The 14,761-nt window shown below is 42.5% G+C and overlaps 1 protein-coding gene across 2 annotated transcripts in view; it reads right to left on the bottom strand.

The window, feature by feature from the left end:
* Positions 1–14,761, bottom strand: part of chrnd (cholinergic receptor nicotinic delta subunit) — a 43,073-nt gene that overhangs the window by 12,022 nt on the left and 16,290 nt on the right. For both annotated transcript variants that reach the window (XM_033032128.1, XM_033032127.1), the window contains exons 6-8: positions 13,610–13,719; positions 9,823–10,023; positions 7,073–7,184 (exon numbers count right to left, since the gene is read on the bottom strand). In XM_033032128.1, coding sequence (XP_032888019.1) covers positions 7,073–7,184; positions 9,823–10,023; positions 13,610–13,719 — 423 coding nt within the window. The remainder of the gene's footprint in view (positions 1–7,072; positions 7,185–9,822; positions 10,024–13,609; positions 13,720–14,761) is intronic.

Below are 14,761 nucleotides of genomic sequence, written 5' to 3'. Positions count from 1 at the left end.
TATCAACAACATCAGGAAACGGGGTGATGTACACAGCCCAGTCAGCATCAAAGTAGAGAGCTTCAAGTGCCTAGGTGTAAATATCACCAACAAATTCCCACAGTGGCCTCAAATATATCTGATCAGGTCTGGGAGATTTATCCACATTAGGAACATCAGCACCTCCTCAACCATAATATGGACTTCAAGACATCTCCCAAGTTCCCCAGTTTTCATGTCGATCTCCACGGTAAAAACAGAGGAAAATGCTCATTCAGGACCGTGCTCATCTCTTGCCACTCTACATCAATGGTTTCTCAGGGGCTCTGTTCTCTTTCACGTTGTATATACAATCTCTTGATTTTCCTTAATATTATCTGCCAGAGCTATTTCCTGTCCCCTTTTTGCCCTCCTGGTTTTCTTCTTAAGTCAGCTCCTTAATTTCCAAAACTCCTCCAATGATACACATGATCCCAGCTGCCTATACCTGTACCATACCTCCTTTTTCCTGACTAGAGCCTCAATTTCTATCATTATTCAGACTTGGTTACCCTTCTTGCAGGTCTCTCTATGGGGAGAAGGCAGGAACGGGGTACTGACTGGGGATGATCAGCCATGATCACATTGAATGGCGGTGCTGGCTTGAAGGGCTGAATGGCCTACTCCAGCACCTATTGTCTATTGTCAGTCCGATGGTAGGCCGCGAGGAAGGGGCGAAGAAGCAGCTCGGAGGGAAGCCGCCTCTCCAACCAGGTAGGGACTAGGAAATAAAGTTTCCCCCTTCCCCTCCCCCCACCCACCACATAAAAGAAGACCTCCAACAAACATTTTGTTTTAACAGGACTAAAAATAATAAAAGGTGAAAGGACGGACTGCAGGCAGAGCAGCCATACACAATGGCGCCCCACTCCTGCAGTCCGTCATTTAGGTTGTATCCACATTAAATGCTGCATCTGTCAACTTGGTTCCTTCTTGATTTGCTTTATCTTTTCCTTGTTAAGGATATAGGTTTCAATGCCGGGAATACCCAGTGCTTTATCTGTGATGGTACGTGCCAATAAGGCGACCGGCACCTCGAAAAAATTAAAAACTAGATTTTCAAATTTTTAGAATTTTTACTATTCCAAAAAATTACTGCCTTTTTAATAATAAAGTTGACTAATAAAGGTAGGCGATCCATAGACATTAACAGCAAGTAATAATATGTGTACCAGCATTATTGTGCCCACCAATACTGCATTGGCAATACCATTCTTATTCCTGATAAGGTTCATAACATGGGGTGTTGTGGGTTGAGCGAGACGGGAGGACCTTCCTCCAGTGGTGAGAAGCAAACCAAATATCCAAAGGATATATTGGGGAAAAAAATTGCTCAAGTTAAACCTTTCAGATGTCAACTTTAGACACATTGCCCTTGTATCTGGTTTTGTCGCAGCTTGCTGAACTAGACTTTCCTACTGTTCTGGCATGACCTGCCAGCTCTTCTATGCTGTGCCTCTGTAAATAAAGGCAAATATATTGGGTATCATTTTAATCAATGCTGATCCCCTGCAAAGATATGCTCTTGGACCCTTGCTGTAACAATAAACGCTAGTACACACCTCCAAAAAGTTAAAAAACAGATTTTCTAATTTATAGAATTGTTATTACAAAACGATTATCTAATTAAAAAAAATAAAATGTATCAATTATGTTGCTGATCATGCCATTAAACAGTTATAGGACGATGATCCATCGTAGCCAGCAGCAGCACAGAATGATATATACTCACGACTGTGCGGTCAAATTCTGCTCTAACTCCATTTACAACTTTTCAGATGACTCCACTGTAATGAGCCGGATCTCGAAGAATGACAAGACCGAGTACAGGAAGGGGGTAGAGAACTTAGTAACTTAGAACTTAGTCAAGTCAACAGCATCTTCCTCAATATCAACAACATCAGGAAACAGGAAGATGTTTAGACTGTCCCCGCCACAACAGTTTGCATTGATGGCGCTGAAGTAGAGATGGTTGAAAACTTAAATTCCTAAGAGTCAATATCACCAACAACATCTGGACCAGCAATATTGAAGCAATGACCAAGAAAGCACTTGCCTCTACTCCTTAGAAGAGTTAGGAAGTTTGGCATGTCCCCTACAACTCTCACTAACTTCTACAGATTCACCATAGAAGAAGGAACTATTTTATCAGGATGCATCACAGCCTGGTATGGGAACAATTCCATTCAAGACCGCAAGAAATTGCAGTGAATTGTGGACGCAACCCAGACCATCACACAAACCAACCCCCTTCCATTGACTCCATTTATACCTCATGCTGCCTCGGCAAGGCCAGCAGCTTAATCAAGGACAAGTCGCACCCTGGCCACTCCCTCTTCTCTCTCCCATCAGACGAAAGTGTGAAAACGTAAGGGCCAGCTTCTTCCCAGCTGTTACTAGGCAACTGAATACCACAACCTACTACAACCAGAGAGCAGTGCTGAACTACCACTTTGGTGACCCTCGGACCTTGCTGGCTTTATCTTGCACTAAACGTTATTCCCTTAACATGTATGTATACACTGTAAATGGCTCAATTTAATTTAGTTTAGAGATGCAGCGGACCACTGGGTCCGCGCAGACCAGCGATCCCTGCAAATTAACACCATCCTACATCCACCTACATCCAAAGAAATAAGCCAGAAAAAGTTGGAGACATTGGTCGCAGGTTAAAACCTATGAAACAAAATCTTTTTCTGCATTGTCTCCTAAGAGAATGGACAACTCTAAAAATAATCAAATGAGATCAAGCCATGCCCCACCTAGGCTGATGAATCGAGGTGATACAACAGATTATCACCATGATAAACTATAATACACACACCAGGAAGGGCTTATAATGTGCCTGTAGACTGAGTATAACTGAATTAATCAATGCACAACTGTAAACATGTTCTTGTAAACTGTAACCTAGCACAATTGGAATGGGGAATAGATAAAACGATTCGGGAGAGGATTGGTGGCAGAGTAATGGGGAGAGTTGCAGGATAACATGTACAAACTACCTGTACCGTTGCCATGACTACTTTACGGGCAATAACCACTACCACAGAGCAACAGGAATGTGATGAGGAAGTTGCTGGTCAAGTTCAAGTGAGTTTATTGTCATGTGTCCCTGTATAGGACAATGAAATTCTTGCTTTGCTTAAGCACACAGAAAATAGTAGGCATTTACTACAAAACAGATAAATGTGTCCATATACCATGATATAAATATATACACACATGAATAAATAAACTGATAGTGCAAATAACAGAAAGTGGTTGCTAATAATCAGAGTTTTGTCCGAGCCAGGTTTAATAGCCTGATGGCTGAGGGGAAGTAGCTATTCCTGAACCTGGTTGTTGCAGTCTTCAGGCTCCTGTACCTTCTACCTGAAGGTAGCAGGGAGATGAGTGTGTGGCCAGGATGGTGTGGGTCCTTGATGATACTGCCAGCCTTTTTGAGGCAGCGACTGCGATAAATCCCCTCGATGGAAGGAAGGTCAGAGCCGATGATGGACTGGGCAGTGTTTACTACTTTTTGTAGTCTTTTCCTCTCCAGGGCGCTCAAATTGCCGAATGATGATGGACCAATGTCTCCAACTTTTTCTGGCTTGTTTCTTTGGATGTCACCCACCAGAGAGAAGGTATCACGGGGACCATATTATCGACATGTACAAATGATTGGTTTAGTTTAGAGATAAAGGGTGGAAACAGGCACTTTGATCCACCGAGTCCGCACCAACCAGCAATCCCCGCACATTAACACTATCCGACACACACTAGGTAATTTACACTTATACCAAACTAATGTACCTACATACCTGTACGTCTTTGGAGTGTGGGAGGAATACGAAGATCTCGGAGAAAACCCACGCAGGCTACAAACTTTGTACAGACAGCACCAGGAGTCGGGATCGAGCCCGGGTCTCCGGTGCTGCAAGCGCTGTAAAGGCAACAACTCTGCCGCTGCGTCACCGTGCCGATTGGTTTTATTATACAGTCTTATTTGGTGTCCCGCTCTCTGATTATTTCAACACTATTGTGGGAACAGTTAACTGGGAAGGGGCTTTGGACACAGATACCAAAGAGTGTTAGTGGAGCTAATGGGTGTGAAATATGTAGCTGGGATATCAAAGGATTAAATGATAAGATTGAGGTTAAAGAATAACATTAAACAGGTAGCAGCACAGGATGCCAAGATATGAACAAGATCAGTCTGATCTTATAGAGTTGTAAAAAAATCATAAGAGGAATAGATTGGGTAGACGCAAAGTCTCGTGCCCAGAGTAGGGGAATCAAGGACCAGAGGACAAAGGTTTAAGGCGAAGGGGAAAATATTTAATAGGATTCTGAGAGGTAACTTTGTCACACAAAGGGTGGTGGGTGTATGGAACAAGCTGCCAGAGGAGGTAGTTGAGGCAGGGACTATCACAAAGATTAAAACAATTAGACAGGTACATGGATAGGGCAGGTTTAGAGGGACATGGGCCAAACGCAAGCAAGTGAGACTAGTGCAGCTGGGACTTGTTGAGGCAGGGAAATTGGGCCGAAGGGCCTGTTTCCATGCTGTATGACTCTACAACAAGTATTTAAGTATTCTTGAGAAGCTCTCAAGTATTTTTGAAGGATGTGAGACAGGGAGGCCCGTTACAGTTGGCTGGAAGCCAAGTTTACAATTGGATATTAACCCAACAATTTGAACAATGGAGCAAAGGAACATAACGGGTTGCCCTCTTCCTGCTTTAACAATAGCTATCCAGGTAGACCAGGCCTCAAGGAGAATACATAGAATAACCTTTGCAGGTCTCTCACCAAGTACAAACAAAGCATGTATTCAATACCAAGTACATTATGGGGCATGAATCATGGTGCATAACACCTTAGATTACGACATAATAATTCATAGAAATCCCGGGGGGGCTGGGAAGATCCCACCTGTGCCCATAACAGGGGTAACATTGGACTTGTCCAGGCAAGGTTATTAACACAGTAGAATTCACCTGTGGCTTTACTCACTGTAATGCATTTCGATTCACAATGGATGTAAAAACCAATGTCTCTTTCACGAGTGTTGCATTTTCCCAGGGCAAGTGTTACGTGGCAACCTCAGCCCAGGGAGGATTGAACTCCACCCTACCAGTGCACAACCTGGTTATCCATTGGCTTAGGCACCCAATCTCAATCACAGAAAAGAGGCTGATAGTTTCAAAAGAAGAAATGGCTGGAAAGATCGGCCTAATCAATCGGAACGACGGTGATGAGGTCTGTGGCTATGGAATAACACCTATCCCACCAATGTATGTGGAGTGGAGGGCACTGATAAATGAAGGTCAAAAGTTAATTCATGAGTGTGAGAGGAGAACAAACACATGCATGATTGTGCAAGGGAAGCAAGTAGGAGAAGGCCAGGAAATGGGGATAAAATGTCAACATCCACTTCCGAGTTAGAATCATTTTCTATATTCCAGTGATGGTTGGTTAGCTATGATGATCATATTTTTGTTTTTGCAGGTCTAGGTATAGTAGATTAGAATGATGGCTATTGATGAAGTGAGTAAAGAACCACAGTTGATATATAAGGAAACACAAGAAACTAACTGCAGATGTTGGAATTTTGAGCAAAACACAAACCGCTGGAAGGAATCAACAGGTCAGGCAGCCTCTGTGGAGGGAATGTACATGCAACGTTTTGGGTTGGGACCCTTCTTCGGGTTGTAATCAATCTGAAGATGGGACCTGATGCAAAATGTTGCCTGTCCTTTTCTTCCAAGGAGGGTGCTGCCTGGCCCACTGAGTTCCTCCTGTAGTTGAAATAAAGATGGAAACTGGGACAACGAGGAGGAACAAGTATGAGCTTCGGACTACATGAACTGTTCTGGAGGATTTCTAAATTGGGGATGAATTGGGCACATACAGTACTGAGACCCTTCTGAAGGCCTGGTCAACCATAAGGACCGGTGCAAATTTAGGGCCTTTTGGACTATTGGCTAAGTCACAGCCAACAGGGCAGAATGTAATGAGAGAGTGGGTTGATTTGCAAGGCTGGGTAATAGGACTCACTGGAAAACATTAGAAGTGAATGAAACTAGCCCTAACCCCAGTGAGCTAAAGTGAACCTATGCTTACATACCAAATAGCAACCAGTACGGTCTCCGAGGCATGAATTTATTATTATATCTACATGGTAAACATAGTATTCTAGAGCATAGAGTGACAAAAATGACTCACCTCATCTTATGCACTCACAAAGTATGTGGGATAGAGATACCGAGGGAAAAATAATGTCAACTTTGGATAGGAGAGCTTCTGCCAGAGGACAGATGCCTCACAAGTTGGCCAACTTGCAATAGAAAGATAGACACAAAATGCTGGAGTAACGCAGTGGGACAGGCAGCATCTCTGGAGAGGAGGAATGGGTAATAAAAAGAGTTTGGTCTGAAGCAGAACCCCAGTAAATTCTTTCCATCTATACCCCCTCGTTTCGCCCCCGCTGCCAAGACTAAGGGCCTGTCCCACTTAGGCGATTTTTTTGGGTGACTTCAGGTGAGTGCCGCAAAGTTTTCAATATGTTGAAAAATTTTTGGCGACAGTGGTGACAATTTTTGCTGTCGTAGGTTGCCGTAGGTGTTGTCGTGGGTTGTCGCCAGGTGTCGTAGGTGAATTCCATTAAAACTAGTCCCTGGCGGTCACCTAAAGAGTCACCTAAGTGGGACTGGCCCATAACATTGTAGAAACCTTACCCCAAGCCACCCCACCTCACTTTGCTCTGCAATTTTTTTTTCTTTCTACCCATTTTCTCTCATGTGGCTCAGAGTTACATGGTCCAAAAACGACATGTCTTATGCTGGGAAAATTATACATACTACAGAAAGTGATTTATATCTGAATCAGTGATGAATAAATAAACTGTTTTTATTACTGTTTACATTTGAATATGTGCAACTTTAGAATCTAACATTTAACTTCCTTCAGCATAGTAAACAACAAAAGCACAATACTTTCAATTTATTCTGAATACCTGTTAGGTTTGGAATTTTTTTAGTTACTGCACAAATTTATGATTACTTACTTGCCAATTAGTGGAATAGCTAGAGCAGTCTCTGGTAATCTTTGTGAAATCAGCAGCAGGAATACAGACTGAGCAAGCAAGACAGATATAGACAAGGTCATCTTCTCACCACCTGAGAAAGAACACCGACAACAGAAAAAATCCATAAATGGGAAGTTGCATCATTTTTGCCTTTTCCAGAATTAAAATAAACATTTTAAAAGTCCATAATAAATCATATTTAAAATATTTGTATATTTTTCCTATTCCAGAATATAAATATATATTTTTCAACTCCATAATAAATCATATTTAAAATATTCGTATACATGTTATTCTAATGTTATGAATGGAATCCAAGGTAATGTAGTGTAAAGCTATATTTTCACCTGCCTCATGTCCCACAGAGAATTTCCAACAACCTGTCATAATTTAAACATTTCGGTGAACAAATATCACTTGCCTTTCCAGAGAGTGAAAGTACAGTAATTCTCAATTTATCTTGTGTAACTCGTTACCCCTAAAGAAGGAGCGACATTGACAGAGAATTCGAGGCACTTTGATGTCTGCTCTATGGTATACACTGGTACAGGGCTGAAATATGTTAAAGCAACGATTTTAATATCCAAAAAGCCTCAACAATCATAAGCATTCTTTTTGTGAATTTTTATTAGGTTTAGGTTAGTTTAGAGATACAGCCTGGAAACAATTCCCATTCCCATAATGACCATTCGTCAAATTTCAGGAAATCCGCTGCCCCAGCACCACCATCTCTTTCAGATCTACTAAGGACCTCCACAAGCCCATCTGACTCATCTGACAAGCAGCCGTTCCTTACCTGGATCCATGTATCACTTAACAACTGTCCCATCCCTTCCTCTCTTTTTACCAGCAATCTGGCTTTTCCTCCCATGTCCCAAAGACATGCTGATTGTTAGGCGAATTAACTACTGTAAGGTGCCGTCAGTGTAGATAATAATAATAAATTTTATTTGCGGGCGCCTTTCAAAGTCTCAAGGACACCTTACAGAGATTAACAAGAGAGAGAAAACATATAGTCGGAGTAAAATAAATAATAAGGACATCACCAATACACAAATTAAAGACAGAAATCGCTCCAAAGACAAAAAATCTAAAACACAATGTGAAGAGAGAGCAGCGGCAGCTAAAGCGCGCCAGCGTCCACTCTCCCTTCTGACAGCCATCTTGGACACAGACTAACATATTAACTTACACACAAAAAAAATCATCCCCCCCACAATGATTGCCACTGTGGGGAAGGCACAATGTCCAGTCCCCATCTCCAGTTCTCCCAAAGTCAGGCCTATTGAGGCCACCGCTATTGCCTCCACGGAGGCCCGATGTTCCTGGCCGTTCTGGCCGGGTGGTGTTGCCCCGGCGTCGGGAGAGTCCTTTCAGCGGCTGGGCCACCTGGAACGGCCGCTTCGTAACTGGGGACCGCGGCTCCCGAAGCCGACAAGGCCGCGCCGGTTTGGAGCTCCCAGGCTCCCAATGTTAGAGTCGGCGCCGCCCGCTCCGCTCCGCAGACCCGCAGCCCGGAGGTGTTGAACACGGCGGTCACAGCTCACCGGAGCTCCAGCGCGTCGATCCAGCGCGGCGACCCAGGCAAGGCATCGCCCGCTCCGCTCCACAATAGCGCTCCAGCGCTGTGCCGCCACCGAAGCTGAGGTGCTGGGCGGTCCCCGACAGGAAACGGCACTCCACGCCCGCTGGTAGGCCACGAGGACGGGTTGACGGGGCAGCCCGGAGAAAAAGCTGCCTCACCAACCAGGTAGGGACCTAGAAATATTATTGCCCTCTACCCCCCACATTAAAAAGTAACCCACAGATGGGTGGTAGGAGAATCAATAGCTATTAATGGGAATGTGAGAGAAATTAGGTTGCTGAATTTATCTGGTTTATTACTTTCTCAGCTGCATGGTATGATTTGAACTTCTGTGTCAAGATTGCTAGTTCAGTAAATTGACCACTCTTGCAGCATGTGGCCCAATGTGGGTAGAAGATCCAATCCCAAGGTTTCCAAATAAAAGGCCATTGAATCAGCCAGTAATCGTGTACAGTAGGTTACCATTGTAAGTGCACTGTTTAGCCATTCATCAATGGATCTACATATCACCGGTGTCTCTGAAGTTACCAATCACACAAAAACCACTGGGTCACACAGCGTCTCTGGAGAAAATGTACAGGTGACGTTTCAGGTCGAGATCTATAATTTCTCTAACTTCAAGTAATCCGTGCATCCCCTCTCTTGTACTAGCTTCAACGTCTTGTTGAGTCTTATTGTCCGTAACTAGTTTTCACCTCGGCCACAGCTAACAATGGCCTTTCCTTTATCACCGTTAATCACCTGCATATCTTTCATTAATTTGTTCTATATCTCTCTATATCACTGTCTATATCTCTCGTTTTTCCCTTTCCTCTGACTCTCAGTCTGAAGAAGGGTCTCGACCCGAAACATCACCTATTCCTTTTTTCCAGGTATGCTGCCTGACCCGCTGAGTCACTCCAGATTTTTGTGTCTATCTTCGGTTTAAACCAGCATCTGCAGTTCCTTCCTACACACAAAAAACACTTACAGCTTACTGCTTCAGCACATCCTGTATCACTTAAAGCTCCACAAAGGGTAAATACATATTTTACTCTATATTCCATGTATAATTCCATTGCCTCGTTTAATTGGTGTGGTAAAATGTTGGTTAAGAAAAATTCTGACTGTGGAAATTTATACAATGAAACAGAGGAAGACTCACTGTCTGCAGGAAGATAAAAAGCCATTGATGCCAGGAAGGAAATGAGGACGCAGGGAGTAATAATGTTGATAACATAAAATAATGGCTTGCGTCTTATTATGAGGTAGAAAGTGACATCCTGGTATTTGGTGCTGTTACGGAGAAAATTTCTATGGATGTTCTTTTTTGCAGGTTTGTGAACAATTTCCCATTCACCATTCCCTGTGTAAAATGAAAAATAAAGATATTAGCAAAGCAAGAAAATTGCCACACAAAACAGAAAGAGCAAATATTCTTAAAAAATAAAGAAGCAGTGCTGGAATAACTCAGCGGGTCAGGCAGCATCCCTGGGGAACATGGATAGGTAACGTTTCACAGAGTGCTAGGGTAACTCAGCGGGTCAGGCAACATCTCGAGAATATGGATAGGTGATGTTTCACAGAGTGTTAGGGTAACTCAGCGGGTCAGGCAGCATCCCTGGGGAACATGGATAGGTGACATTTCACAGAGTGCTGGAGTAACTCAGCGGGCAAGTCAGCATCTGTGGAGAACATGGATAGGTGATGTTTTACAGTGCTGGAGTAACTCAGCGGGCCAGGCAGCATCTCTGGAGAACATGGATAGGTGACGTTTCGGATCGGGGCTCGTCTTCAAACTGGAAGAAGGGTTCTTCCTCTGTCGTTGTATCGACATATCAAGCAAATATTCTTGTTGGGTGAGTTTATCATCCCGAGACAGCTGTTCCCGAGGAAGATCCTTTATCAACATGCTGTGATCAATATTATTTCCAATATTATTGTAAAGAAGCACTCCTCGCACTAGACTTTACAAAAAAAACAACTGGAAATCTGAAGAAACTTCACAACTGTGTATAGATTATACACCAGATCACAGAAGGCTTTCTGTCAGTAGCGAGCTACTGAGATTAAATTATATGTTCATTTTATTTGTTCATTCATAATAATAATAATCATAATAATCATACTTTATTAGCCAAGTATGTTTTGCAACATACGAGGAATTTGATTTGCCGTACAGTCATACCAATAAAAAGTAACAAGACACACAAAGTACATTTTAACATAAACATCCACCACAGTGACTCCTGTACATTCCTCACTGTGATGGAAGGCGAAAAAAAAGTTAAATCTCTTCCCTTCTTTAATCTCCCGCAGTCAGGGGCCTCGAGCCTTCCGTTGACGGGGCGATCTTGACTCCCGTAGCCAGCGGTCGGGCCCGCTGCATTGGAGCGATCAAGCTCCTGCCTCGGGTGGCGCCGGGGGATCGGACCCCAGGTCAGGGCTGGTCGAATCTTGTGCGACTTTTGATCTCCCGACTCGGTCTCTATCCGAGACTGCGAGCACCGCGATGTTGAATTGCGCAGACCGCGGTTGCAGCATCGATCCCAGGCAAGGGATCAGCTCCGATGGTAAGTCCACGCCCCCGCGGTGGGGCTCAAAGTCAGTCCTGAGCAAGGGCTCCAGCTCCATGATGTTAGGCCGCAGAACGACCGGAGGTACGATCCGGCAAACAATCGCATCTCCGGCAAGGTAAGAGATTGAAAAAACGTTTCCCCCGTCCCCTCCCCCACCCCCCACATAAAACAAACTAGAGAACATTAACACAAACTTTTAATGCTCACTAAAAATATCAAAAAAATGACAAAAAGACAGACAGACTGCTGGTGAGGCTGCCATCGTGCGGCACCCCCCTAGTGGGGAAGAGAAATGAAAATTTATCATAAACTACAATTTTAGTTCTTTCAATTTGAATTTACCGAATTTTATTCTAAAAATCTCAGATTCTTGCTAATTACAATTAAAGATTGTTTAGTTACATGATGAAGGCATGTACAGGATCTCATTGCCTGTCCCTGATTGCCCTTGAACTGAGAGACCTGCCAATTCACAGCACAGTTCAGTCAATCGCATTGATGTGGATAGAGTCATTTATTTAATGCCCCAAAATTATTATAGTCCTTAAGATCACACACCAAGGTCATTTTTACATTCCCCCTTTCTTCTTTTAATTCTTTAATTGGAATTTATTTTACAAATTTAATGTGAATGAAAGGATTTCCTGCTGTCATATTCTTCTGTTGAAATTTGAATAGCATTAATATTTTATAGCTTGCAATAACAATTTTATACCAAGAAAGTCGTCCGCTCCGAAGTAACGTTCTGTAATACATTTCATTTCAACCTTGTATTTGAAATTTATAATTGAACTATTCTGTAAATTCTTTTCCATTTTATTCATTTCTTTCAACCATATATATTTAATTTGTTTTAATTTGTTTCAGCAAAGTACAATCCATCAGTATCAAGAGAAGAATAATCTTATGTGAAGATTTCCCATTAAAGACGACCATCACTTACTTGTGTATGAAGAAACTGTAGATGCTGGTTTAAACCGAAGATTGACACAAAAAGCAGGAAACATAGAAACATAGAAAATAGGTACAGGAGGAGGCCATTTGGCCCTTTGAGCCAGCACCGCCATTCATTCCTGCCATTGCTGTTCCAACATTATTCCTGCTAGGATCCTTTTCCAGCCGACCTTGGCCCGCTCCTCTCTCATGCCTTCATAGTCCCCTTTGTTCAACTGCAACACTAACACTTCTGATTTAACCTTCTCCCTCTCAAATTGCAGATTAAAACTTATCTTGGCAAGCTGGAGTAACTCAGCGGGACAGGCAGCATCTCTGATTAGAAGGAATGGGTGATGTTTCGAGACCCTTCTTCAGACTGAGAGTCAGGGGAAGCTCTGACTTTCCCCATGCCCGCTGAGTTACTCCAACTTGCCACGCTAAACCCACGAGACAATATGTTTTACTTGCATACTTGGGGGACAAAAATAACATCTGCTATTCATAAATTCCAATGTAAATGGATTATGTTAAAAATGAAATCTGCAAAAATTGGAAATGGCAAGTTTCAGTCAGTGCTCAGTAGCATAGATATACTAGTTGTATATTTAAAAAGTATTCCTTTGACTTTATGATAGTCAGTAAAATTCAAACCAATGGCAGGAATTAGGTAATGAAAATCTCAAAGAAAATCTAACAATTTTGTTTTACATTTGTGTTCTGCAGTACATTACATGCATGTCTCCATTTAACTACCAAGTGTAATGGGGCAAGCGGGAGACTAATATCTATCTGCATTACGAAGTTTCCCGATTTATAACCAGGAGTGAGATCTATATTTGCAGCTTTCTGGGTGTAAGGTACTGTGCAAGTGAGGCATCACTGTTCTTGTAACTTTGGGGCATTATTGACCATGAATTTAGCTACATTGAATAGTTTACCATCAAAATTGATACGTGTGGCTAAACTGGAATCTTGACAGCAATTTTGTCAGGGAATACCAGCTCTTGTTTAAGAAACCACTTGTGATGGAGTTGAAATAGTTCTTGCTTCACAACTGATATAATAACAATTCTGAAGAAGGGTCTCGACCCAGAACGTCACCCATTCCTGCTCTCCAGAGATGCTGCCTATCCTGCCGAGTTACTCCAACATTTTGTGTCTATCTTGGGTGTAAACCAGCAACTGCAGTTCCTTCCTACACAAAATAAAAGAAGTGACCAGCATGGAGTCTCTGACTAATGCTATATTTTGTTTCATTAAACAATTCTATGGGCTGCCTCTTATTCCGGTTAGATAAATTAATGTTTTTAGACTGTAAGGTGCATGATCACGTTAGTATATTATAATAGCAACATTAGTAAAAGATCTTATGTATCTATTAATTTATTGCTTAATAATACACTTTGTTAAAAATAAATTACATCGACAAAACTTTACCTGTGAAAGCTTCAGGATCAATAATAATCCATTCAATTGGATATTCTTTGCCATTTACAACTTCTCTTGATAGCTCCAAATTTATTTCCTCTGCATTGTAATTCAAAGAGCTTTCACAAAAAAGAAAGAAGACACTGAAGTTAAAATGTAGAATGTCTGTTAGTGCGATGATTAACACGAGTGACAAAACATCAGGAATATGAAAGCCTCATCTCCCAACCTGAGTCAATGCTTACACTTACCCTGACTGGATATGGAATGCCTATGTCACTGGCTCTCTATATCACACAGTGTACATGCACGTAGCAGGGTGGCACAGTGGCGCAGCGGTAGAGTTGCTGCCTTACAGAGCCAGAGACCTGGGTTTGATCCTGACTACTGGTGCTGTCTGTACGGAGTTTCCATGTTCTCCCTGGGACCGTGTGAATATTCTCTGGGTGCGCTGGTTTCCTCCCAAAGACATGCAAAGTAGGTTCATTTGCTTCCGTAAAAATTGGCTTCCAGGATCCTACATCCTAGTGTGCAGGATAGAACTACTGTACAGGTGATTGCTGGTCGGTGTGGATTCAGTAGGCCGAAGGGCTCGTTTCCACACTCTATCATTAAACTAAATTAAATTAAACTAAACTAAACTAGTGACAGGCCATTGACTGGCATTATTAAGAACATTCCCACTGAAAGGTCTCAACCCAAAATGTCGCCTATTCCTTCTCTCCATAGATGCTGCCTCACCCGCTGAGTTCCTCCAGCATTTTTGTCTACCTCTGACAACCTTTGTCAGTTAGCAAAACTGGAGCCACATTTAACAGTTGGAAAAACTTGTAATCCTGTAATTTCATTTAATGTCATTTGCCATTCACAGAGAATTAAAAACGATTAAAATTGAAGTAAATGTAATTAACCTATCCCTTTACCCCTCTTAAATCTGGTCTATAATCCCCATTATAATTAAAGGCGTCTCAGATCCTACACCTGATGCAAGTTCCTAAAGGTACAAAGGAAGGGAATTGTGGCAAGGCTGGGCTCTGGTACAGAGTTCCCAGTGGAACTGCTGGTGAGTGTACGCACTTGTTTAACCTACAGAAGCATTTCATTGCTGCTACTTATTGAGGCGATTCATGACAAAATCAGCAACTATTAATGCAGCGCTGT

The sequence above is a fragment of the Amblyraja radiata genome, chromosome 13 (assembly GCF_010909765.2).
Source record: "Amblyraja radiata isolate CabotCenter1 chromosome 13, sAmbRad1.1.pri, whole genome shotgun sequence".
Taxonomy (NCBI): Eukaryota; Metazoa; Chordata; class Chondrichthyes; order Rajiformes; family Rajidae; genus Amblyraja; species Amblyraja radiata.
The sequence above is the reverse complement of the archived record's forward strand: the minus strand, read 5'-3'. Positions and strand labels throughout refer to the sequence as shown.